We start from the raw sequence: 25,093 nt of genomic DNA, 5'->3' as shown, positions 1-25,093 counted from the left end.
AGAGACCCCATCCTGTCTCCATGCCCCACGCTGCTACTCATTCACTACAAGGAGTCTGTTTGCAAACCAACACTTTTATTGTCAAGAGAACCTGCCCAGGGGAGAAAGGGACCCACTCTACCCCCAAAAGGGCTGTGTTCAATGAGGTATCTGGGTTCATGGGACAGATGGGTCAGTGCAGTGAGAAGAGCTGGGGCCACCACTGGGGCCTGGGTGGTCAGGTACAGGGCCTGGAGGGCAGGGTGTGGGAGCCCCAGAGGAGGCAGGTCTAGGATCCCCCTGGCTCATCTGCAGGAGGCCTGTGAGGGCGATCAGCTCAGGCCCACTGAGCCAGGCAGTGGAGCAGCCCGGGGATGGTGTGTGGAGCACCCAGGGAGACATGATAGGAGGTGGGAGCAGCAGCTTCAGAGAGCCCATGACCTGAGGAGAGAGGAGGGAGAAGTGTCTCCTCCCAAGCCCTGCAGAAAGACTAGGGTGAGGCCAGGGCAGCAACTGCACTCACCTGCTGAGAGGCCTCCGACAGGTACAGGGGGACACGCTGCCCACAGGGAAGCAGCGGGTCTGACAGAAAGACATCTTCATGGCACATCACTGGGAACCCTGGGAAGGAGAAACTGGTAGGGCAGCCGGCTGGGGTTCCCACACCAGTGATGGCTGCACCAGTTCCCTGACCAGCTCATGCAGGGCACCTCCAGAGCCTGGGGGGGCCAGAGTACCTGCATCCCTGGGTGCCTGCTCTCCATTCTGACGTCCTGCTGCTGGGGCCAGGGGCCTGAGGTCCCGGCCTGAGGCTGCCTCGTACAGTGGCCAGAATGAGGGATGACACAAGGTCCGGCTTGAAAAGGAGGCACCAGATGCACAGCTAGGTCCCTGTGGAGGGGACAGGAAAGATCACTGGAGCTTTGGTCCCCTCCCGGGTACCCCGCCCCCTCCCAAGGCCAGAGCCAGAGGTACTCCCAACTCACCCACACCATCCGTGGCCCTGCTTTGGCCTTGTAGTTGAGGTCCCATGGTGCTAACACAGTCATCCTTGAGGGGGCCACCTCCCAGGCCATCTGGGGGGAAAGGGCAACTGGGGCAGGGCGGTATTTGAAGAGATTAAAACAGGCTCAGGAGTGGGTGGAAGAGTGGGGGGGAGGGGGGGTAAAGACAGCAAGGCCAGTGCCTACCTGGGGTTCCCGGGGAGTGCTCAGCAGCCAGGCCTGGCGGGGACAGGGCCAGCAGCCGCTCTCTCTGGGTCCAGGAAGGCCTTCGTGACCAGGGCTGCGGGCTGGGAGGGGGAGGTACTTAGGGGCCCCCATCACAGCCTCCCCCTATATTTCTGAGGCCCGGCCAAGGGCGCCTGGGGCAGGGAGCCTGAGCACACCCGTTCCTCAGTGTGGGCGACTGATTTCACCTCACGCGGTGGGCGCCATTGGACTTCCCCGCGGCGGAACCCCTCACCTGTCCTGTGGGGATGTTCCTGGCTCCCCCAGGGCTTCCTCTCCAGAGGTCCAGGCCTCACCGGAGTCACTGCCCGCCGAGGGGCCCTGTTCCTCCGGCGCCTCTCTGCCCGCGTCCCAGCGCCGAGGCGGTCCGGGCAACATGCCGCGTCTGCGGGGGAGGGCAGCGCCCGGCAGCAGCTCTGTGCCGGCGTCCGCCCCGCCCGCGCCTCCCACCTCGCCCTCCCGGGACTCCACGCGGCCCCCACCTCCCGCAGCCATCCGCCAGCCCAGGTCGCCGGCCCACCTCGCAGGGCCTCGCCACCACGCCGGCGCCCAGCGCGTTTCCGGGCCACGTGGCGCGCGCTCCCGCCGGGATCCCGCGGGCGCCCCCTGGTGGCGGGGGTGGCGGGGCCAGCGCTGCCCGCGGCCCCACACGCAAGAGCGGCTCCCGCGCGGGGAGCTACCGAACAGCGGCGCGGACGCGGAGGCGCCTACTTCCCCGCGACGCACCGCATTCGTTCGCAGACGGACACAAGCACACGCACACCCGAGGGCGACCTGGAGGGCCTGGCTTCTTTATTGCACTTGACACAACATCCGGCGCCGGGTTTGTATCCCAGACCCTCAGCCGCACCCAGAGGCAGCCGGGCGCCTCGCTGCGCCGTCCGCTTCCAACCCCTCGGGCGGGCCGAGAGGCACCCAAGGAACAGGGCCAGGCCCGAGGCCGCCCTCACCAGAGTCCTTGCTAGAGAGCAGCTGTCTTCTCTGTTCTGTGTTCCCGGCCGGGTGGGGCCCTGCGGCCCTACCTCGACCCCTATGGCCGTTCCAGTAGGGCGTGGATGACAGCAGCGATGTAGGGGAGGCCCCTTCCCGGGGCCCCCTCCTCTTCCAGGATGTGGTGGGGCTGGCACAGGGACTCCTGGGGGGAGGGGCCCAGTTAAGTTCCCCTTGCCAGCTGGTTCTCTGGCTTCCCTGCCCTTGTCAGAGGACAGGGTGGAGAAAGCCTAAAGAAGCCTGGGCAAACGGGGCTGACAGGATGGCCCTTCCAGGTGAAGGCCGCAAAGGCCAGGGGCACCGCGAACATGGCTTGGGGACAAATAAGTTGCAAGGAAGCTGCCAGCAGGTAACAGAAGGGAGATGACACAGGGGGCCAAGGCTCAGGGGAGGAGGGACCTGTCATTTCCAGAGGGAAATGCTCGAATAGGCGAATAGGCGGGCTGACAAACATAGCCCCAGGCCCCCCCCCCCCCCCCCCCCCCCCCCGCCAGGGCAGGGCCTGGCCACAGCAGGAGCAGACGCAAACACAGGCACACACACACAGAGGCGGCCACAGTCTGTACAATTTATACACAGAGACAAGGACCCAGCCTGGGCCCCTACATCCCCTACAAATATAAACTTCTCTCTACAAAATATAGATAATTTAGCTCCCCGTAACAGTGGGGGGGACGGTGCGGGGAACAGCACAAGGAGGAAGGTTAAGATCTACCCTCCTGAGGGAACAGAGGGCAGGGCAGGGCCTGGAGGGAATGAAGGCACCATCAGGATTGAGAGGTGAGGGGCTCAGAATGGGCTACAGGAGGGTGGCCAGAGGCTGGGGCCTGGGGTCTTGGGGCGGCACCAGACTGGGGCCTCTAAGGTCAGTGTTTGTGAGGGGAGGGGGATTCACTAGTGTCTTTGGTAGGGGCTGAAGGCACCACTGGTAGGGACAGGAATGGCACAGGAGTCTTATAAATAGAAATAGGGTGAGGGGGCGGGGAGAAAGGGTGACTTCAGGTCCTAGGAACCCAGGAGCCGAGTGTAGACGACATAGAGCAGCAGCATGAGGACCACGTAGAAGAAGATGAAGCCGCCCAGACCAGAGGGGGGCCAGAGGGGCGGGGGGGCCCTGCCCCCCACCCGCTTCACAGCCTCCAGGGTGGTCCACAGCCCCTGGGCGGTGCCCTGGAGGAGATCCGAGGGCGAGCACAGGTCGGCCTGGGAAGGGAGAGTGGGACAGATGATGGACAAAGACAAAGAGCAGACGTCAGCAGCGAGACGGCCCTTCCCACCCCTGCCTTCATGTGCCAGGGCTGGGGCCAGGCCAACATGCAGAGCGCCAGGAAGGGAGGCATGCAGGGCAGGGAGGTGTGCAGGACAGGGACTTGCAAATGTGCTTCCTTCTGGGGAGCAGACACCCCTGCGAATGGGACCCTGCCACCCATCCATGCAGAGGGCTCAGCCGAGCCCAGGATGTCACTACTCTTTAGAGTAGGGACCAGCCCTGGGCTCCTGAGAACATGCACCCCCATACCTCAGGCACCCCCATTTTTCGGCAGGCTTCTAAGAAACTCTCCACATTTTTCCGAGACTTGAGAGTACTAAGTTTTGGCTGGCAGAGGGCGAGAAAGGAAACAGAGAAGGGAGTAAGGGAGAGGCCCCGGCAGTCCTCTGCCCCATCCCTTACCTCTCGCCCTGGGACCCAACTGACCACAGCAGGTGAGGGCACGTGGATGAAGGGCACGGAGCGGGGCCGCAGCTGGTTGGCCAGCTGACAGAGGATGACTCCATTGGCCAGAGCCTCTGCCAGGTCCTCCGGCAGGGGCCGCTGCAGCCGCGACTCAAGGACCTGGGAGCCAGGAGGGTGGGGGTGAGGTTAAGGTCAGTGGGGACTCCCGCCTGTCCCTTGTGTCCTCAGTGGAAGCACCTACGGGCTGCTGTGAGAGGCCAGGAAACTCAAGGAGGCTGAGTGCACCCCACCCCCACCCCCAGCCCTGCAGGTCCCACCTCTCTTACCTGGCGTAGTTGTGCCATCAGCTCCTTCTCATCCAGAAGCTGGGGGGATCGCCGAGGTTTCAAGACAGGGTCTGGTGACGAAGGGCCTGGAGAAGGAGGAGGAATGTGGGCTGTCTCTGCCACCCGCCGCCGACTTTCTAGCTGGGTCACAGTGTCTGGCACCCACATCTCCTGCCTTTGTGCTTGTGGGCTTTTCAACACAAAGGGACAATAGACCAGAGAACTCCCAGGCCAGAAGGGATGTCCATGGTGCAGGGGTGAGTGCTGGATGAGCACCAGGGACAGGGGAAACCCACCTGAACTACTCTGAGAGGAAGAACGGAAGAGGAAGCTGTTTGGTCTCTGAATGGAGCCAAGTGGCCGGGGAGCAGGCACTGTTGCTGGGGGCCAGAGCCAGGGGCAGGTGAGAAAAGACACGTCTCAGAGTCCCACTCTTCCCTCAGGCCACCAGGCCCCAGCCACCCTCTCAGCTACACAGTCCCCCATCCTTTTCCCAAAGTCCCTGTCCCACCTGGTCCAGCTGCAGGGAGGGGCTCCTGGGAAGCAGAGGTGGGGGCAGGGGCACCCTGCCCTCCTGAAGGTCCTGGTTGGGTGGCACTGGACTTAGGCATGCCACTGAGGATAGACAGAGAGCGGATTAAAGGGGATGGGCAGGAGGAGGCGTATAGGGACAGAGCTCAGGAAGTTTGGAGTCTCAGAGGACACATACTTAGAGGAGGCCTGAGCGGACGAGGCAGCAGCAGCTCCACCAGCAGCCCTGATCCCCAGCTTCAGAAAACTAGAAAGCAAAGAAGGTGTGGAGTCAGCAGCACAGGCAGGGAACCCACCAAGCCTGAGGGGCAGAGGAGCTCAGGAGGGTTCATTTCCACTCATGGCTAGGGTCCCTGCCCAGCGGAAGCCCCAACCCAAGCTGCCCCTGTGCCCACACCTGTCCTTCCTGGAGGCCCCCCACACTCCAGTGTGCTGCTGCTGCTGCTGCTGCTGCTGCTGCCTCCGCTCCCGCTCCTGCCATAACTGCAAGGTGTCGGGGCGCCGCCGCTCCTCCCCAGCTGGCTCCTCCCGCCTGAGAGTTAGAGGTAAGACCAGTGAAGGAGACAGACATAAGTCAGGGGAGAGGAGGAGGCGTCCAGGGGGATGGGGCAAAGGGAGAAGGTGCTGGCTCAGGTGGCTCTGGGGTACCTGCTGCTTGGTGCCTTCTCTGCATCCCCTGTGGCAGGGCTCAATTCTGGTGGCCGATGCTCCTAAGGAAAGAGCAGCAGAGGGTTGAGGGAGTGTCTCTTCCTCCAGGCCAGCACCACTCCCTCCTTCCCTCCCTCCACTCTCCTCTCTCCCACACAGGGCACACACAGGGCATGAGGCCAGGGGCTGGACCCTCACCTCAGCAGCACCTCGCTCCTCCTCCTCCCCAGGCATGTGGCTGTCAATGAAGTCAATCTGCTCAGGGTCTCCGTCAGCTGGAGAGGCCAGGGCATGTCAGCAAGCATTTGGGGGCTTGGGGCACTCATCCATTACCCCAGAGCCCACTACTCACCAGAGCCATCCTCCCTCCGCTCCTTGGGCCCCCTAGGCTCCCGGGCCAGCTCTGAGATCCGGAAGGACAACTCCGAAAATTCATCTGTTGACTATAAATACAAATGCCAAAATGGGAGACAGTTGCTCTGTAGTGCTGGGGGTTCATGGGGTTCATGCCCTTGGGGTCTGCTGCTGAGCCAGCCCTTCCCCCAGATACTTGGGCAAGGGAAGACTCCTCCAGATACCAACTGTCACTGTAATAATCAGAGGCACCAAGCAAAAGGTCCCAACTCAGATGTTCTCCCTGGGGGAGAGACATTCCCAGTACGTCCCAGGGAAAGGAGGCCCTTACCTCATTTCCAGACCACCTTTTGCTGCCACTGTCAACACTGTGGAAGCCAGAGTCTAGCCCACCATCGTACCGACGTCCCGGAAATAAGTCCTCAGCAGGGCTAGTGCCAGCCAGAGAGAGCTAGTCAGTCCAATGCTGGCCAGTGACCCCTCTCATCTTCCCACCAAAAACCGTGGAGTCTGTGCTGCCAGAAAGGGGCAGTAAGTACCAGGGGCTTCCCTCTTTCCCACTTGGGACTTACCAGGGACTAAAGCTTGGGGGGCGGGAAGAGGCCAGGTCCCCCAGTGCAGAACCCCCACGCCGCCCCGCCTCTGTTGACAAGTACTTGAAGATGTGAAGTTTCCCCTTCAGGCAGATCTAGGTATAAGGAGGTGTGTGACAGGGGTTAGAGAAAGGGAAGGGGGGCCCCAGATCCCGCTTGGCTGCTAAAGGGACTCACTTCCCAACTCATACCCACTCTCAGCCCCGCCCCCATGGCCTACAGCAGACCCACCCCTCACCTGAGCCGGTGGGCTCTGCAGGGGGTTGCTGTCCAGCAGAATGACCTGCAGGTGCCTGAGGCGGCAGAAGGAGACCGGGATGCGGGAGACACGGTTACAGGAGAAATCCAGGCGGACAAGAGGAAGATCCCCCAGCTCTGGGGGTGGGTGAGGGAAGAGTCAGGAGCCTGCCCAAGGGTGGGGCCTTGTGCTCACTTCCTCTGCCCTCTGCTCTGGCCCGCTGGCCACCCTTGGGTCCACCACAGCCTCTGCCCTGGCTGGCGGAGGGTATTCCCTGAGAACAACCTTCCTGCCTCTCTTCCTGCTCACGTTCCCACCTCCAGGCCTCCCCTCCCTTAGCTCCTGCCCAGCTCATGTACTTCTCTCCTTTGCCCCACCCTGCCCACTCCAGACTTCAACTGTTCCTTCATCCCCAAGTGACCATCACAAGACCCAGACCAAACTGCGACGTTGGAAGGCTCAAAAACCATCCGTGCCTCGCAGCCGAGGCAGCTGAGAGTGAGTGGACTGTGCCCTGCACAGAGCCACCTAGGCAGGAGGGGTCTGCAATCCCACCTGAACTTTACTAGCTAAGCCCTTCCAGCCCCAGGCAAGGTTGTGCCCACCCACAGGGAGTGTGCCTTTTTCTACTTCGCAAACATGCAGTTGGATTAGTGGTAGTAGAGACACAGAATAAAACTCCCCACTCCTTGGCCCAGTACAGTCAAGGTGTTCATGATCTGGCTAGGTCCACATTTCCCATCTCACTGCCCACCCTCACACACATCAGACAACCCTCAGCTTCTGGACCTTTCTATACGTGCTGTTTGCTCAACTGGGACACTCATTTTTGTGACCATCTTTCAAAGTTCAGCTCAAGTGTTGCATCTTCCATGAAATCTTTCTAGACACTCAGGTTAGAATTCACTGCTCCTTCCTCTGTGCCCCCAGGGTGTTTTGCTAGGGTCTCTTTTATGCACCAGAGAGCATCCTGATCAAATGCTTGTTTACACTGCTACCAACTTAGAAGGAGAGGGGGCCAGAGCAGCAGTAGGTGGAGCCCAGAGAAAAGGAATTGCCACCTGACTCCCCTCTCTTGCTCTTTAAAACCAGGATGAGGGGCGCCTGGGTGGCTCAGCGGTTGAGCGTCTGCCTTCAGCTTGGAGCGTGATCCCAGGTCCTGAGATCAAGTCCCACATGGGGCTCCCTGAGGGGAGCCTGCTTCTCCCTCTGCTATGTCTCTGCCTCTCTGTGTCTCTCAGGAATAAATAAAATCTTAACAAAAACAAAAACAAAACAAAACAAAAAAAACTTTTTAAAATAAAAATAAAACAAAACCAAGATGAGCATGGCTCTGGTCCTTCCCACCCAGCCCTAGCTTGCCTTTCTCACCACATCCGTGCCTGACTGTGCTCCCTCCCACCCACATGCTTTGCACATGGGTTTCCCCTGCCTGGGATGTAGAAGGAAGAACTTTCCTTCACAGGTCAGCTCCTGTCATGCCTCTGGGGAGAAGTCTTCCTCAAGCTCCCAGAGCAGAGCCACATGCCTCCCTCTAGCTCCTGAAGCTCTTTATGTGTCCTGTTCTAGCACTTCCCTCCACTCATCTCTCCCTATGAAGCCCAAACATTTTAACGTTTAACGTGACATCACTCATGTCTACCTGACCTCCACTTAAAACACAGGAAGCACACAACCATGCTGCCTGAATAAGGGAAGGGGTGCCTGCTTTGGAGCAGGGGCTATCAAATGTTACGGTGGATAGCTCGTTACAATGGGGCTGCTTGGGCTCTAGCTCTATGGACTCAGAAACTCTGGGGAGGCGGCACAGGGCATCATCTGATTCAGGTGCCTGAGAGCTCCCACTGGGTGAGTGATGATCCCAGGTAACTGCAAAGGCCCCTTCCAGCTTATGACTCTATAGGGTGCTAACACATGCACCCTGTCTCCTTTCTCTGTGCCTTGTTCCTCATTTATGAAAACAGAGTTAACCACCCATGCCTTGTTAGCCTCCGAGGCTTGTTGGTCAAGAATACATCAGATAATGTAGTCTGTTTATCTGTACCTGGGGCACTGATGTTCTGTGAAGAGTCTTTGTGAGTTCTCCAGTGTAGACACACATACTCCCTCCCCGCCAACCACCTCCTCCCTCCAGCTCTTCATTCTCCTCACCATCAGGCAGGGTGCTGAGCTGGTTCCTACGCACACTGAGGTCCCGCAGGGAAGGGAGGCTACACAGCTCTGCCGGGAGGGCCTGCAACTCATTGCCACTCACATCCTGCAGGGAGGAATAGAAGTAGGCCAGGAGCCATGAGACCAGGGGCATCAGAAACTACCTTTGTTCTCTGGCCAGCTCCTTTGGTTTCCCACCTCTCCTTAACTTCCCCCAAAGGTCCCCTGGTGCCTGGCTCAGCAGCCCCTCTTCTGGCCCTGCTCCCCCATGCTCACAAGCTGCCGAAGGCTTCCCAAGGCGCTGATGTCGGGAGGCAGGGCTCCCAGTTTGTTGTTGCTGACGATGAGCACCCTGAGGGGCAGCTGGCAGATGTAAGGTGGCAGTGACGACAGCTGGTTTCGGCTGTGGACAGAAGGGCATGGTGCTCACTCTCCAGGCATGGCATCCTAGTGTTGCCCTCTTTTTGGGGTCGTGGGAGGGGCACTCAGAGTACCGTGCACCAGGACTTGGGGCTCCCACCCTTCCCTGGCCATACCTCCCTACCTGAGGTTGAGGTAGGTAAGGGCTGTGAGATTCCCCAAGGCAGGGTTCAGGCATCTCAGGCAATTGTGGTAGAGGCTCAGGCCCTCCAGGGACACCAGCTGGCATGCTGCCTCTGGCACCTCGGGGAACCGGTTCCGGGACAGGTCTAGGGGAAGCAAGTGTCAGGGGAGAGCTGTGGATGAGCCCAACCCTGGACAAGAGGGCCCTGAACTTTCCCAGAGCCAACTGCCCAGCTGTCCACCTCCCCGTCAGACATAAAGAATCAGGCCTATAAACATGAGTTCCCTGGAGAGAATAAAGCTTTCTGCCAAACTGAGTACATTCCAAGCATTACCAGAACAGCAAAGGGACACTCACTGGGCTGGGGAAGCCCAGACTTACGAGGACAAACCATGACCACCACCTTTGAATACACAAATGAAGGGCTACCCTGGAAAGGGTGACTGGTTTCTAGAACTCATGGTTCCTGCTGTTCTATGGAGAAGGCTGGTGCTCCAAAGAAAACAGAAAGGTAATGGTCTAGGAGGCTCGAGATAAGAATATGGTAACCCCGGGGCGAGGCCACTGAGCAAGCTCATCCCTCTTCCTCTCTCCTCAGGGGCCTTGTCCCCAGCTTCAATCTCTTTTCAACACAGGGGAAAGAAACCAAGGGTCATTAGAGTCTGGCTCTACAGAATAAGTGAAGCTCCTAACACACTGGACAATGGTTCTTCATCAGTCCCTAGGATCAGCAAGCCAGGTCCAAGGGTCTGTGAAGGAACAGACTCCCAAGGACCAAGAGGGGAAAGAGAGCAGCTGACCAAAGCTAGAGGTGGGAGCTGGAATCCTCAAGTCCCTCCCATCAGGATACACCTTCTTTAGGACTGGCCTCCTTCCCACCATAGCCTCACCAGCCCTCCTCTACTTCCTCTCTTACTGACCCAGGCTCGAGGCGCTCAGCTCTTTTGCCTGTGTCTTGATGTGGGTGAGGAACAGGGAGGGAGGAAGGGAGGGGAATGCCTATGACCACCCCTTATCTCAAGGGGTTACCTGCCACTCCAATGAAAGGAGTCAGGCATGAGGTTTCTGCCAGTCTACGGACTCTAACTGCTTAGAGCTCTTCAAGTCTGGGTTTCTATTTCCTCTCCTCGCCTGCACTGGGAGGGGCCCAGGGCCTGCTGGGGGATGCCCCTGGCAATAGCACTTTGGTGAGCTTCTTAGGCAGCCCTCCCCAGGAAGGGGTGAGCAAAAGCTGATGGGAGGGAAGCTGGGGTATATCCCCCAAGGAAATGAGTCTCATGACAGGAAATGGAGTAGAAACAATCTAGACAAGTTCTGTCTCTGGTGGGCTCTATGTTTAGCAGGGCAGAGGACAGCCTGATGCACCAGGGCTCCTCCTTTCTCTCTCTCTGTTCACAGCCCTGGTGTGCAAAGAGAGGAGATCCACCAAGGGAAAAGACCGAGTTCTGAAGAGGGTGAGACAGCCAGATGCAGTCCTCATATGTTTGCCCTCCACCTGCCTGCTCCCTACATCTACAAATGTCTGTGTGTATGTGTGCACACGCGCAAGCAGCGCATGCTGTGGATGAAGGGGGCGGAAGACAAGATGGGCTAAGCAGTGGTGGGGGCAAAAGCTAGGAGGGGAAGGGAGCCTGGGCTGGAGGAGGCAGGGCACAGGAGGCACAGGATGTGGTCTGAGAGAGAATGAGCAGCACTTCTCCTTTGCGAGAGCGGCCCCTCCCCACTGTCTCAGGGTTCATCCTACTTCCCAGGTTCCTGGGGCCCCAAGGAATAAGAGTCCAGGGGATATCTAAGACCCGTGCCATAGGAAATATGCAGGGAAAACAATGGGTCAGAAAAAGCTGGGAAACCAGGAGAGGGCTCAAAAGAATCTGGCAGAGTATTGAAGTGTTCAGTCCAGGTTGGAGGGCAAGTTGGTGTGGAGGGCACAGTATGGGTAACACGGACTGTCACTTCCCTTTTCTGCCCCACACTATAAGCATTCTGCTTGGGGAGAAGGGTCAGAGGAGAATGTTCTGGACAAGAGATATTCCACCATGGCCTACAAGCTGGGCCCAGAAAGGACTCAGGATTTCTGTGTGGAGAGCAGGACAGGGAGAGGTCCCAGAGAAGCTGGAATTTTCCCCGCTTCAGCAGATAAGCACACTCAGGGGAGCTGCCTGCACCCTAAGCCGGAATGCCGGGCGGAGGAGGGTGGGAGGGGGTAGGGGTTGGGAGGGGCCTGGGAGTTCTTGGTACTTTTCCCCAGGAGTCCACTCACAGAGGCAGAGTCCTAAGGAAGTAAAGAATAACATTTGGTCTTTGTCACAAAAACAAGCAAGGGGGAGGGGAAAGGGAACAGACGGGCGAGTGTCACACAGCTGCTGAGGTCAATCTGAAGCTTCGGGGTTAGGCGGCTGGGGGAGACTGAGAGGGAGAGGATTGGCTCCTGGGGCTCACTCATTCCCTGAACTCACTCACTGCATGGCAGGCAAGTGAGTTTAACCAGCAACCCAAGAAAAGCGGAGAGGCTTAAACTGGTCCTCCCCAGAGCAGTGGAGAAAAGAGTGTTTGTGCCCACTTGAGTATTTGCAGGTGAGACAGCACCTGCTGGAGGAGAAACACATGCAGTCGCAGAGCAGTGTCATCAGGACGCTCACCCAGCCCAAAGTCCCACCCTGGGCTAGGCTGGGGTGGGGCTTCGGGAATGCAGTCCTTCTCCCCACTCCCAATCTCCACCCCCCAGCTGCCAGCCCAAGGTCATAGGTTGTTGCCTCCTGAGCAGCTGAGGTCTGACTCACCTGTCATGGTAGAGTCCCCCACACCCCACGATCAAGAGACACCAGGCAGGAGGTTAACACGATTAGAGGGATCTGTGAGTGGGGGAGTGGAAGGGCAGTGGGGCAGTCTCTAGCTTCCCAGTACTCCTAGCCAGGAGATAAGATTTCCTTCCTTTCAGCGACTGCCTCAAGTCCCTCCCCCTAGGGAAAGCAGAAACTGAATTGGGAATTCTAGGGTCCCTATGAGGTCACAGGCTCCATAGTGACCTCACACAGGCAAGCAGGAGGAGGAGTCTTGAATAAGGGGGTCAGGGATAATAGGTGGAAGAGCTGGAGGAGAAAAGAGTTAGGGGAGTTGGAAGATCTGCTTCTTTCCCATAGGCCAGTTGGGTGAGAGAGAGCCAGCAACCTTAGGGGGCGGGACGACAAGCACAGTAAACAGAAACACCAGGTTGTTAGGGGCAAACCCTAGGGATGAGGGGGGCCTAAGGCTGCTCGGATCTCGGTGGAACGGGGAGAAAGAATTGGGAGAAGTGGAGGAAGGGAAAGAAGTCATTAGAGGGGCTCGTGGGGGTCTGCTTTAAGGAACGATCAGAACTAAGGTTGAAGAGGTCATGCAAATAAGCCAACCAGGTGAGGGGCGGGGCCATTCTACAAGTGCGCAGATATGCAAATAAAGAGAAGGAGAAAAGGGGGAATTCTCACAGCGCTCGGCCGGGGCGCTGGGCGTTCGGTGCAAACGAGAAATGCGTTCATTGTCTAGTAGTTCTCAAAGTGAGGAGGGGGAGGTAGTGGGCTTATGCAAATCGGCTGGGCTGAGAACCCCGACGGTCAGGTGAAGGGGCGGGCCAGACTCCAGAGCCCGGTGAGAAACAAGCTAGGGGCGGGTCTATGCAAATGAGGGTCTCGGCCGCGTACGGGGCCGAGTGCACTCACCAGCCTGGGTGATGTCTGACAGGTCGTAGCTGCGGGCCGCGCCCCGGGGGAAGTGCTTCAAGCGCCGGTTAGATAGGTTCAGGGTCCCGGTGGCCACCGCCTCCTCTAGGGCCCGCTCTGCACTGCGGCTCCCGGGCAGACCCGGAGCCCCTGGAACCGAGGTCGTGGCCGCCGCCTCCTCACCCCCGGCGGCGAGTGGGGCCGCTACCGCCGCCGCCATCCGCTCCCGGCGGCTCCCGCTGCCTGACTGACGGGACCGGCCGTCCCTCCTCCCCCCTCCCCCTCCTTGGAGCCGCCGTAGTCGCTTCAAGGGGGAGGAAACGGACTCAGGGGCTCGGTGGACCAATCGCGGTCCCGAGACGCGTCGGAAGTGGCTAATCAGAACCCGCCGGGGGCGTGGAGACTCCGGCGCCGGAGTGAGGCGACAGGAGGGAGGGGGCTAGAATGGAGCGCTCGCCAACGGCCGACGCTCCAGGCCGGCCCGCCCCGCGCAGCCGCATCCAATCGCAGTGCTGAGGGCGGAGATGGAGCCAATCAGGTCTCACCAGGAGACGGGGCCGCCGGCGCTCCAGTTGAAGGGATAGAGGCCGAGAGACCGCAAGCCGGGCTCCTGGTTTTCTTCCCACGGAGACCAATCGCAAGCCAGATACAGGCGAGTGACTGTCAAGAAGGCCAATTAGATCCACCGGAAGGAACCTGGCTCGGCCTCCTCTCTGAGGGACGGCTGGATCAACCAATAGCATGGGCGAGAAGGCGGTCCCTTCGCCTAGAAGGAGGCGGGTGAGCTAGAACTTTGAGATTGAGGTAAAGAATGCCAGCGCTGCGCGCTTTGCCGGCTGGGAACAGTGCAAGGGCTGGAGTGGCGCGTGCGAGCTGGAAATGATAGGGAGCGAGCCCGCTGTGAGGGTGCGAGGGAGGCCCCGGGCGAGGCGACGCCTGAGGCCAGGGGGTCCTCGCCGCCGAAGGGACCCTGGAGGCCTTTCCGGCCGCAGAAGCTGAGACCCTGCGGCGGTGTCCGCCGCCCCGGCGGGCGGGGGGACTTCCCGGAGACCGGAGATGCCCAACTCCGGAGGAAGGGTTACAGGAGACCAGGAGATCCTCCAGAGCTGCCGCCCTGCCGGCCAGCCTGCCCAGAAGAGCGCCCCTGAGCGGGCTTAGTCCATAAGGGACCGTGCCCTCTAGAAAAGCCCTCCGTTTAACAAACGAGGAAACTGAGGCAGAGGGAAGTTGATGAGTTGGCAAGAGCAAACCGCAAGTTACTGACCTCTTGCTCTAGAAGCCCGGTTTCCCAGGAGCTCCTACGGTGGACTTTTTTTCTATTTGCACCTTTTCTTTGCCCCTTGAGCTGAAATGGAGCGGATAAAGGGGACCCAGACACGAGAGGAAGCCGACGATCCTTTTCTGTCTGCCGAGAGAGCTTAGCATCCTCTTAGGTGGCAGAAGGATCCAATACATTGACATAGTCCATTTAATATGGTCAGAGTTGCCTGACCTCAGACCACTGAAACTTTCTTATAAATCACATCTCAAATGTTGACATTCTTAAACATTTACTGGATGATTAAAATTCTATCTGCGGGGATCCCTGGGTGGCGCAGCGGTTTGGCGCCTGCCTTTGGCCCAGGGCGCGATCCTGGAGACCCGGGATCGAATCCCACATCGGGCTCCCGGTGCATGGAGCCTGCTTCTCCCTCTGCCTGTGTCTCTGCCTCTCTCTCTCTCTCTCTGTGACTATCATAAATAAATAAAAATTTAAAAAAAAATAAAAAATAAAAATAAAAAAAAAATAAAATTCTATCTGCGGTGTCTCAAACTAATTGGTTACTAGTCACCATGAATAAGGGGGTTCAGGTGGTTGACAATTAGCTGGCACAGTAGAATCTGTAATACTTCGCAGCTGAGAGCTGTTTGTCCAGGACTGGATTGCTCTGAGTTCCTGGAAGAGCCGATTACTCCTTGGATTTATTGGTGTAGATCCTTTGGCCATACCTGGACAGACACTTCCCCAACTCCTGGCGTTTCTCATACACGGCACCCCTCCCCCACCCAAGACAAGTTTAGACTGTGGGAGATACCCCAGGTTTCAGAGTAATTCTATCCCTTTCTTCCACCTTCATAGGTTGTCCTTCATACATGCATTGATGGCATTAATGTTACTGTCCCAGCAAATCTGCTTTTGGATGTTTTTGGGTTTGTTTTTTTTTTTAAGATTTTATTTTTTCGGGAATCCCTGGGTGGCTCAGCGGATTTAGCGCCTGCCTTTGGCCCAGGGCGTGATCCTGTAGTCCCAGGATCGAGTCCTACATCAGGCTCCCTTCATGGAGCCTGCTTCTTCCTCTGCTTGTGTCTCTGTCTCTGTCTCTCTCTGTCTCTCATGAATAAAAAATATTTTTTAGAAAAAGATTTTATATTTTCATGAGAGACACAGAGAGTAAGAGACACAGGCAGAGGGAGAAGCAGGCTCACTGGGGAGCCCGATTCGGGACTTGATTCCAGGACCCTGGGATCATGCCCTGAGCGGAAGGCAGATGCTTAATCCCTGAGCCACCCAGGCGTCCTCTGGATGTGTTTTTATAAGACTGAAAGGTTTGTGCTGAATTGTTCCCACTTTCATCTGATGCATGCTCTCCTCTAAGAGCAGGGTCACCTTTCCCCCTCACCTGTCAAACTGAGTTTACACTTTTTTTTTTTTTTTTTTTTGAGTTTTACTATTGGGCTACAAAATCCCCTGGCAGCCCTAGCCTGCTGAGATATGAAGAATTCACCACTGTTTCTCTACAGAACAGAGTTAGTGCTAAAAGGGCCTCAAGTAGAAGAACCTCACAACTAGTCCCCAAAAGGAAAGGCCACATCTACCAGCAGTTTACACTTTCTCCTGTAAAATGCATATCCCATGAGCCACTGCGTGGCTAGAGCTGAGCTAGAATCCAGGAGCTGTGTAAGAGAAAATCTTGGGCCAGGTTGGGAAAATAGGTCACAGTGGCTGGACAGTGAGGTCACAGAGAGGTTTGTCTTCCCAGACTCCATGGGGGAGGGGCCAGGAGGCAGAGGGGCCCCAGAGGTCCCCCAAGCCCAGGCAGGGGACATGGTGTGGGAAAGGCAGCAGGGACGGGGGCCAGGGAGCTGACTACAGGGGGCCAAGGAGCCTGGAGAAATGAGGGCAGGAGCAGGGAGGGGGCAGTCAGGATGGTGAGGAGAAGCCAGAGACGAAAGCTGCAAAAATTCACCGGGCTGTGCAGACGGGAGGAAGGGCTCCGGGTGAGAGGGTAGTGAGCCAAGGGAAGGACAAGAAGATGGCAACCAGAAATCGGGGGAGGGGTTCTTTGGAGCTGGTGGACCAAGGAACACAGCAGAGAGGGGTGACCCATGGACCTAGAGACAAAGATGGGAGGATTTGTGAGCACAGAGCTGTGAGCCCCCAAGAAAGAAGCTAATGAAAGACAGCCTGAGAGAAGGGAGCAAAAGAGGCCTGACTCTCATGGAACCCCTGTGCTCCCCCTTCTCCTTGGGTAGGTGAAGCGGAGCTGCCCTTCCTGTGGCCCAGAGCCTGGGGGTGAAGAGAAGAAGGGGAGAGGGAACCCTATTTCTGTTCAGGTGTTCCCCCCAGAGCTGGTGAGTCCTCTGCAGGGAGGTATTAATAAAGGACAGAGGGCCAGACCACTGAGGGTGATCCCTGCTTCCTTCCTCCTGCCCCTCCAGGTGGAGCATATCATCTCATTCCTCCCAGTCAGAGATGTAGTCGCTCTGGGCCAGACCTGCCACTACTTCCACGAAGTGTGTGATGCTGAGGGCGTGTGGAGACGCATCTGTCGCAGGCTCAGTCCTCGCCTACGAGAGCAGGGTTCTGGGGTCCGGCCCTGGAAGAGAGCTGCCATTCTTAACTGTACACCTCCCCAGAAACTCCTGTTCTCTTTGCCTCTGTCTTACCTTATTCTGGGATCCCTCCGGTTTCATAGAGTTGCCTCAGCATTCCCAGCCAAACTTCCAGGGCCCCTTCTCTGGAAGAACCACTAGATTCAAACATACACCCTTGAGTGTTACAATCCTCTAGTTCCACCCTCTGATGGACCCCTATTACTAGCATGCCTGACAAACCTCCCTCCATATTCAGACTCTCTTCCAAATCTACCCTGGATACCTCCTCCATTCCCCAAACCTGGTGTTTCTCAACCTTGTCACTGTTGACATTTGGGACCAAAATGTTATTTGCAGTAGGGGGGGGAGTGCATCCTGTGCATTGTAGGATGTTCAGCAGCATCCCTGGCCTCCACCCACTAGATACCAGTAGCAAACTTCCCCTAGTTGTGACAACCGGTGTTCCCTGAGGAACAAAATCACCCCAGTTTGAGAAACATGCTCTAAACCCCCTGCATTCCCAGGGAGCCCCTATCCAAGTACTTAATTTCACACACTGGAGATTAAGGGAGATCTAGATCTGATCCAGAGCTAGGGGTTCCTCGGTCATTCTTTTTCACTCCTTCTGCTGCTTTTCTTTTTTCTTTTTTTTCTAAGATTTTATTTATTCATGAGAGACACAGAGAGAGAGAGATAGGCAGAGACACAGGCAGAGGGAGAAGCAGGTTCCACGCAGGGAGCCCGATATGGGACTCGATCCTGGGTCTCCAGGATCATGCCCTGGGCTGAAGGCAGGCGCTAAACCACTGAGCCACCCAGGGATCCGCTTCTGCTGCTTTTCTATGTATTATTTTCCCCTTGATGTCTCTGATGCAAGGTTGGACTGAGGAAGCACTTAGAAGCATGTGTAGTGCCCTGGGCTGAAGGGGGGAGGAGGGAGCAGAGAACTAATGTTCTGGCATGAGGGTTTATTCAAGATGTCCATCCTATATAGATAGGGTTTTTTTTTTTTTTTTTTTTTTTTTAGATAGGGGTTTTTTAAAGATAACCTCTGAGCTTTCCAATGTTCTTTAGAAGCAGTTTGTTCCCCAGTGTTGGGCATGGGAGCTGCTAAATACCACTCTACCAGAGAAATCTAGTGTGCCCAAGCTCTGATTCCTCTCCCTTGTGCCATCCTGACCCCTTGAGCCTTCCATCTCTTTCCCTTCTCCAGACACGAAGGGCCTGTATTTCCAGGCATTTGGGGGCCGCCGCCGCTGTCTCAGCAAGAGTGTAGCCCCCCTGCTAGCCCATGGCTACCGCCGCTTCTTGCCCACCAAGGACCACGTCTTCATTCTTGACTATGCGGGGACCCTCTTCTTCCTCAAAAATGCCCTGGTCTCCTCTACCCTTGGCCAGATCCAGTGGAAGCGAGCCTGCCGCTATGTTGTGTTGTGTCGTGGAGCCAAGGATGTGAGTAGCAGAGCCCTGGCAGCTGAGACCCCCACCCCTCCTGCGGGGACCCAGGGCCCACACCAGCCCTGAGGTATTCTCGGGACAGCCGCCCTCCTGTCCCAGGAACTGAAAAACAAGTCCTCGTTTCCTAGCCCTGAACCCAGTACCTCACCCCAGGATTCAATTGACCCAGACTCATTCCTCTCCAAGGCCTAGGTCCCAGACACCTTCATCTCTTCCTACAGTTTGCCTCGGACCCAAGATGTGACACAGTTTACCGTAAATACCTCTATGTATTGGCCACTCGGGAGCAGCCAGGGGTGGTAGGCACAACTGGCAGCCGGGCCTGTGACTGCGTCGAGGTCTACTTGCAGTCCAGTGGGCAGCGGGTCTTTAAGATGACCTTCCACCACTCCATGAGCTTCAAACAGATTGTGCTAGTGGGTCAGGAGACCCAGCGGGCTCTGCTGCTTCTCACAGGTATGGCCTAGAGCAGGGGTTTGCAAATTGCTTTCCACAGATTCCTCAGGACCTGCTGCCGGGGAGGAGGAAGGCCTCTCACATGGGTTTCCCCTCATCCTGCTCTCAAACCAAAGAGCTTTGCCTTTTGTCTGTCTTCTAGTCTTAAGATTCTGTGTGTTTCATATGAATAAAGGGCCCTGCTGCAAAAAATAGTTTGGAAATCACTATGCTAGTGAAAGGCCAATTTTTAAATATATATATATATATATATCTTGAATATAGATTCAATATATATGTGAAAGTTTAAAGTTATAAAGTTTATATATATACATAAATATATACATATATTTACATATATACATATATTTAAAGTTTTCTATATATACACACACACATATAAGGTTTATATATATATATATATATATGTATATTTAAAGTTTTTATTTATTTAAGCAATCTCTATGCCCAATGAGGGGCTCAAACTCACAACCCCAAAATTAAGAATCACATGCTCAGGCAGCCGGGGTGGCTCAGCAGTTTAGCGCCGCCTTCAGCCCAGGGCGTGATCCTGGAGACCCGGGATCGAGTCCCACGCTGGGCTCCCTGTGTGGAGCCTGCCTCTCCTTCTGCCTCTGTCTCTCTCTGTGTCTCTCATGAATAGATAAATAAAATCTTAAAAAAAAAAAAAAAAAAAAGAATCATATGCTCTTCTGACTGAGCCAGCCTCACATCCCCATCCCCTTTATTGGACTACACTCCCAGGCTTGAGATCCTCTGGGCTTATGTCAGGCAGGGCTCCGAGTGCCCAGCATCATTCCTCTTAATACTCAAGCTGAATTCTGCCAAATCTGACTCTGGGTTTTCTTTCCACTCATCTTTCACACTCAGGGACTTACTTCCCTGATTCATTTCTGGTGGTAAAGGGCTAGCATCTAGGCAACTTGACATCATGCTTCTCTTATTTTGCTGCTATCATTTTTCTTCCAACCCCACTCTAGGGCAGTAAATGTTTCCTCCTTATGGCTTAGAGTCTACTGGGAAGTTGATGTGGATATTGGGGGTCCCTTCCCCCACATAATTGTCTACCTCTCCCCATCTCCCAGAGGAAGGAAAGATCTACTCTTTGGTCGTGAATGAAACCCAGCTGGACCAGCCACGCTCCTACACAGTTCAGCTGGCCCTGAGGAAGGTGTCCCGGTGCCTGCCTCACCTTCGAGTGGCCTGCATGGCTTCCAACCAGAGCAGTACTCTCTACATCACGGGTAAGAACCACCTTCCTGCTTCTCCAGACCCTAGTTTTACACAGGCCTTCAAGATATGAATACCTCCCCCCACTAATACTTAGTCCAGCTCTGTGGTGGACCCTTTCGGGCATCCTAGTGAAAAGATGAGTTTAGGTTCCCAGACATCATAGCTGGTACATTTCTAGTGGGTGTGAGACTCCCTAGATCTTGCAACTTTCATCCCAGGTAGGGCCTTATCCCTAGGAAATGGGTGCCCAAAGCTGCTGAGCTGAGGGCTCCTGACCCCCCAGACCAGGGAGGAGTGTATTTTGAGGTGCATACCCCAGGGGTGTATCGTGATCTCTTTGGGACCCTTCAAGCCTTTGACCCCCTGGACCAGCAGATGCCGCTTGCTCTCTCACTGCCTGCCAAGGTAGGATACTGGAGGGATGGGGCAGACGAGGGGGCGGGCAGGGGGTGTGGTGTAGGGTTTAAAAGGTACCAGAAGTCTGAAATATGAGCAGAAATCAAATGATTGATCAGGGAAGGACAGGGGACCCAGAGAGAGAGAGGGGTGAGGCAGTGGGCAAGGCCAAAAGAAGTCAGGGGGGAATAGCAGGCTAGTGGTTGGGAGATTCTGGAGCTCAGAGTTACTCTGAGGGAACTGAATGCCCACCCTCTCTTTCTGTCTTCCTTTCTAGATCTTATTCTGTGCTCTTGGCTATAATCACCTTGGCCTGGTGGATGAATTTGGCCGAATCTTTATGCAGGGAAATAACAGATATGGGCAGCTGGGAACAGGGGACAAAATGGACCGAGGGGAACCCACACAGGTGAGCCTGTTTCTCAGTAACTCTCATCCTAGCCCCCTTCCTTCAATTCCCTAAACCTCACACCTCTCCACTTCTCCACTCTCTTTGGAATCCACTTCTTACTCCCTGGGGAAGTTAAGCCAACCAGTACATAATGCCTGGGATACTGGTGCGTGTCTTTCCCAGGGTTGGCAGTGTGAGATCTGTTCTGTACGGTGCTTGCTGTGAGTGCAGTAGGAATGTAGTGAGGCAGGGAGACCCAGGGTGGGCTGGTATGACCAGAAGAGGTAAGATGTGATCAGGGCCTGGTGGCTAAGGTCGGATTCGGGTAGGTACAAGGAGAGGCATTCTGTAAAATGGAGACGACAGTGCAGCTTGCATATACCTAAAGCAGAGAGGGTGTTTTGGAAATTGGTAGATATGAGGTGGTACAGGTGGGTGTGAGCCTAGAGAGGCAGAAGTTTGGGAAAGTCACAGGGGGTTCTGGAGCAGGAGAAGGCAACCCCCAGGGTGACTGAGAACAGGAGGCCACTGAATGAGAAGCCCACTGGGAAACTGGGGAGCTATGGCAGCACTTGAGACAAGAGCCTGAGGTGGTGAGAATACAAAAGAATGGATACTGGAGATGTTTTGAAAAGAAATGAACAGGCCCTAGAAACTGATGAGATGTGAGGAAAGGCCCGGAGGACAAAAGCGGCTCTGGCACAAGACCACTTGAAGAAAGATGGCATCACTACAAATGAAGGAATGGATGCTGGCTTGAGGAAAGAGGAAGAGTGTGAATTTGTGAATTTGGACTTTTTTTTAAAGATTTTATTTATTTATTCATGAGAGACAGAGAGAGAGAGAGAGAGAGAGAGAGAGAGGCAGAGACACAGGCAGAGGGAGAAACGCTCCACACAGGAAGCCCGACATGGGACTCAACTCCAGGACTCCAGGATCACACCCTGGACTGAAGGCGGCGCTAAACCGCTGAGCCACCTGGGATGCCCCAATTTGGACTTTTTCAAAAGTGGCAGTGTCTCTCTGACATTAGATTCCATGTTGGAAGAAGGTCAAAACAGACAGAAGTAGGGATAGGGAAGAAAACTCTGGGCAGGAACAGATGTTGTAGGCAGAGGGCCAGAAAAGGCTGTCTCTGAGACAGGAGGGGTACACCCTCAAATGCCAAATCCCAGAAGTCCTGGGTGCAGGGAGATCCAAACAGGAGGGCGTCATTAATGGTGACAGGTAATGCAGGAATATACTTACTGACATAGAAAGATGGTCAGGCCACATTATGTTTTACATAATATAACCCCATTTGTGTTTACAAATATGCAATTTATACACATATATATATACACACATAAGCAGCAGTGAAGAAGACTGTCCAGCAAGATGTTCATTATAGGTGGTGGTTTTGGTTTTTTTTTTTTTTTTTTTTTTTTTTTGAGTAGATTCCACACCCAGCATGGAGCCCAAGGTGTGGCTTGAACCCATAACCCTGAGATCAAGACCTGAGCCAATATGAAGAGTTAGGTGCTTGGGGCACCTATGTGGCTCAGCTGGTTAAGTGTTCCACTCTTGATTTCTGCTTGGGTCATGATCTCAGCTCCTGGGATTGAGCCCCTAGATGGGCTCCTCACTCGGTCGGAGTCAGCTTGGGATTCTCCCTCCCTCTCCCTCTGCTCCTCCCTCTGTTTTCTATCTCTTTCTCTCAAATAAAAAAAAAAAACAAATCTAAAAAAAAGAGAGTCAGACGCTTAACCAACTGAACCACCCAGGCGCCCCTTCCCAGTAATTTTTAAATTCATCTTTGCTCATCACATTTTATAATTTTTCTATAATGACCATAAATTACTTACCTGTGGTCTTCAAAATTAAAGGCCTCATAATCTCAGGAGGAAGTGTGCAGCAGAGGCCCCAGGATTTGGCAGCTGGGAGGTCAAGTGCATCTGGAGAGAACATGTCAGTAGCATAGTGAGGAGAGAAGCCAGATCACAAGAAAGTGCAGGAAACATTGGCTGTGGTGAGAACAAGAATGTGGTCGACCTCAGACTGATCATGTAACCAGTTCTGCTGCTTAGAGACAGAGGTCAGAAGCAGCAGGAATCAGGTGGAAATGTTATTTTTCAAAATAGGGTGGCCAATTGGAAAGACAAGGATAGGACAACTTGAAAATGCCAGAGAGAGGCAGCCCGGTGGCTCAGCGGTTTAGCGCCACCTTCGGCCCGGGTTATGATCCTGGAGACCCGGGATCCAGTCCCACGTCTGGCTCCCTGAGTGGAGCCTGCTTCTCCCTCGGCCTGTGCCTCTGTGTGTGTGTGTGTGTGTGTGTGTGTGTGTGTGTGTCTTTCATGATTAAATAAATAAAATCTTAAAAAAAAAAAAAAAAAAGAAGAAGAAGAAAATGCCAGAGAGAGAAGGGAAGAGTGAGTGGAATGAAAGTCCTTCCTGGGGCTAACCTGGAATTGCACAGGGAGGGAGGGAGTTTTGAAACTTTGGGAAAAGAGGAAGGATAGTCCTCCTTCTGGGACTGGAAGGAAGAATGAGAGACCGGACTGGCACAGTCCTGGGGTGACAGTGAGGGAGCAAATGGTAGTTCCTACGCTCAGTCATGTAGCCTCTTTTCTGGAAAGCAAAGATGCAGAGGCTACGGAAGTGCAAAGTCTGCCTGAGACTGCAGGAGAACCAAGGAGAGATTGCTGCTGGTCTACCTCCTAGCTGGGCAGGAGTGGGGGTGGGCATGGGGGAGTATGAGTCCTTTGTTTTCCTGTCCTAGTTACCCCAGATTCTTCCTAAGCCTTCCTACCCTAGCTGGGCCCCCACATCCTTGGCATTCCCACCTTAGGCATCCTGGTCTTGTGTCCTCAGGTACATTATCTGCAACGCCCCATTACCCTGTGGTGTGGCCTCAACCACTCCCTGGTGCTGAGCCAGGGCTCAGACTTCAGCAAGGAGCTTCTGGGCTGCGGCTGTGGGGCTGGAGGCCGCCTCCCTGGCTGGCCTAAGGGGAGTGCCTCCTTCGTGAAGCTCCACGTCAAGGTCAGAGCATTGTCACACAAGCAGGCCACCAGGGAGGGCAGGAGCAGTAGAGCCAGGTGGCACCCAGGAGCATAACTGGGGCTCCTACAGGAATCCAGGGTGGGGGCATCTCCCCAGCACAATCTACCTCCCTTCCCTGCCACAAACCATGGCTCATGGCTCTCTCCCTTAGCAGACAGTGCTGGCCCTCTCTGACCTCACACAACCTTGGGACTCAGCCAGCCCTAGCTCACTTGCTGGCTCAGGGCTGGTCTCAGCAGGAAGAACACAACAGCTGGGGCTTCCTGGGAGCCCCTCAGGAAAGGCCCAACTCAGCCACACCCCTTCTCTCCTCCAAGGTCCCTTTGTGTGCCTGTTCCCTCTGCTCTACCAGAGAGTGCCTCTACATGCTGTCCAGCCATGACATCGAGCACCACCCCACCTATAGGGACCTACCAGCCAGCAGGGTGGTGGGGACCCCCGAGCCCAGCCTGGGAGCTGGAGCATCCCAAGACCCGGGGGGGGCGGCCCAAGCCTGTGAGGAGTACCTCAGCCAGATCCACAGTTGCCCCACCTTGCAGGATCGCATGGAAAAGATGAAGGAGATCGTGGGCTGGATGCCCTTGATGGCTGCACAAAAGGATTTCTTTTGGGAGGCCTTGGACATGCTGCAGAGGGCTGCTGCAGGCGTTGGCCCAGGCCTCCCAACCCCAGAGAGCTGACCACCCCCCTCTCCTAGTCTCACCCCTGGAGGGAGAGTCTGGCCCTGGGCCAGGAGCTAAGGAGAAATGGGGTGGTAGCAATAAACACTGTATGTGCACAAGGGGTGGGGGGCGGTGTGGGGATTGCTAGACATGCCAGGGTGGAGAGGGAACTGTTTTGTAAAATGTTCAGGGGGCTGCCCAGGAGGGGCCCCCAATCTGACTATCATGGACAAGAGATTTGATGGACAAATAGAATAAAAGGCTGAAGTGAGGCCCGGTTTGGAGCCCTGGGGCCTGGGAGGAAAATGGGGCAGGGGATGGGGACCGGGTGGCTGAGTGGGCAGTGGAGGCCCAGGCATGGGGGGGGGGGTGTGTGCAGGCAGAGCAGAAGTGTCTCAGGCATTCAGGTGCTACAGAACTGACCACCTGAATCTTTCAGCCTGCTCTCCCCTCCCATTCCCAAGACCAGCCCAGGCTCCTGGACTTGGAAGTCCAAGCCCCACCTTCTGGAACAATGAAACCAACATATGCCACTTGGTTCTCTTCCTCGGATCCTCTATCCGACTTCCATCCTGGGGAGGCCACTTGCCTCGGACTTCACAGAGCTTCCTACCCGTTTCCCTTGGTCCCTGTGAAGTCAGCCC

General features: G+C 55.6%; 3 protein-coding genes across 5 annotated transcripts; 1 reads left to right on the top strand and 2 right to left on the bottom strand.

The window, feature by feature from the left end:
- Positions 1 to 54: 54 nt before the first annotated feature.
- Positions 55 to 1,840, bottom strand: SAP25 (Sin3A associated protein 25). Of its 2 annotated transcripts, none has more exons than XM_026019483.2 (6): positions 1,444 to 1,840; positions 1,170 to 1,270; positions 966 to 1,072; positions 717 to 870; positions 503 to 600; positions 55 to 420 (listed from the first exon to the last, which is right to left on the bottom strand). In XM_026019483.2, the coding sequence occupies exons 1-6, from the start codon at positions 1,701 to 1,703 to the stop codon at positions 157 to 159; spliced, it is 984 nt and encodes a 327-aa protein (XP_025875268.2). In that variant the 5' UTR covers positions 1,704 to 1,840; the 3' UTR covers positions 55 to 156. The 2 variants fall into 2 exon arrangements, with proteins under 2 accessions (XP_025875268.2, XP_072609094.1); XM_072752993.1 differs by having other exon boundaries at positions 966 to 1,055; positions 1,444 to 1,587.
- Positions 1,841 to 1,979: 139 nt separating this feature from the next.
- LRCH4 (leucine rich repeats and calponin homology domain containing 4) lies at positions 1,980 to 13,360 on the bottom strand. 2 transcript variants are annotated; one of them, XM_026019480.2, is made up of 18 exons: positions 12,954 to 13,256; positions 9,259 to 9,403; positions 8,991 to 9,117; positions 8,715 to 8,820; positions 6,564 to 6,700; positions 6,305 to 6,420; positions 6,064 to 6,163; positions 5,731 to 5,821; positions 5,577 to 5,653; positions 5,379 to 5,440; positions 5,128 to 5,262; positions 4,909 to 4,977; positions 4,711 to 4,814; positions 4,496 to 4,579; positions 4,200 to 4,285; positions 3,895 to 4,032; positions 3,718 to 3,795; positions 1,980 to 2,343 (listed from the first exon to the last, which is right to left on the bottom strand). In XM_026019480.2, exons 1-18 carry the CDS (start codon positions 13,171 to 13,173, stop codon positions 2,239 to 2,241), a joined length of 1,980 nt encoding a protein of 659 aa, XP_025875265.1. In that variant the 5' UTR covers positions 13,174 to 13,256; the 3' UTR covers positions 1,980 to 2,238. The 2 variants fall into 2 exon arrangements, with proteins under 2 accessions (XP_025875265.1, XP_025875264.1); XM_026019479.2 differs by lacking the exon at positions 1,980 to 2,343 and adding an exon at positions 2,753 to 3,401 and having other exon boundaries at positions 12,954 to 13,360.
- A 334-nt stretch (positions 13,361 to 13,694) lies between these two features.
- On the top strand, positions 13,695 to 24,565 carry FBXO24 (F-box protein 24). The gene is made up of 11 exons (XM_072751281.1): positions 13,695 to 13,733; positions 16,053 to 16,211; positions 16,467 to 16,565; positions 16,653 to 16,836; positions 18,022 to 18,260; positions 18,488 to 18,722; positions 19,808 to 19,966; positions 20,239 to 20,360; positions 20,629 to 20,760; positions 23,596 to 23,766; positions 24,105 to 24,565. Exons 1-11 carry the CDS (start codon positions 13,695 to 13,697, stop codon positions 24,465 to 24,467), a joined length of 1,902 nt encoding a protein of 633 aa, XP_072607382.1. The 3' UTR covers positions 24,468 to 24,565.
- Positions 24,566 to 25,093: the final 528 nt, after the last annotated feature.

Source organism: Vulpes vulpes, chromosome 3 (assembly GCF_048418805.1).
Source record: "Vulpes vulpes isolate BD-2025 chromosome 3, VulVul3, whole genome shotgun sequence".
Classification (NCBI taxonomy): Eukaryota; Metazoa; Chordata; class Mammalia; order Carnivora; family Canidae; genus Vulpes; species Vulpes vulpes.
The sequence above is the reverse complement of the archived record's forward strand: the minus strand, read 5'-3'. Positions and strand labels throughout refer to the sequence as shown.

Bases quoted from the DNA above. Each gene is read 5' to 3' on its own strand.
- SAP25 (XM_026019483.2), bottom strand. From the start codon at position 1,703: ATGGCTGCGGGAGGTGGGGGCCGCGTGGAGTCCCGGGAGGGCGAGGTG. The intron at 1,073-1,169 runs GTAGGCACTGGC...GCCCTGCCCCAG, and splicing joins GCACTCCCCGGGAACCCCAG to TTGCCCTTTCCCCCCAGATG. The intron at 871-965 runs GTGAGTTGGGAG...TCCCCTCCACAG, and splicing joins CAGGGCCACGGATGGTGTGG to GGACCTAGCTGTGCATCTGG.
- LRCH4 (XM_026019479.2), bottom strand. From the start codon at position 13,173: ATGGCGGCGGCGGTAGCGGCCCCACTCGCCGCCGGGGGTGAGGAGGCG. The intron at 9,404-12,953 runs GTGAGTGCACTC...TGCTTCCCCTAG, and splicing joins GTCAGACATCACCCAGGCTG to ACCTGTCCCGGAACCGGTTC. The intron at 6,164-6,304 runs GTAAGTCCCAAG...GGCTGGCACTAG, and splicing joins CCCCCAAGCTTTAGTCCCTG to CCCTGCTGAGGACTTATTTC.
- FBXO24 (XM_072751281.1), top strand. From the start codon at position 13,695: ATGGGCGAGAAGGCGGTCCCTTCGCCTAGAAGGAGGCGG. The intron at 16,212-16,466 runs GTGAGAGGGTAG...CTCCTTGGGTAG, and splicing joins GACGGGAGGAAGGGCTCCGG to GTGAAGCGGAGCTGCCCTTC. The intron at 16,566-16,652 runs GTGAGTCCTCTG...CTGCCCCTCCAG, and splicing joins AGGTGTTCCCCCCAGAGCTG to GTGGAGCATATCATCTCATT.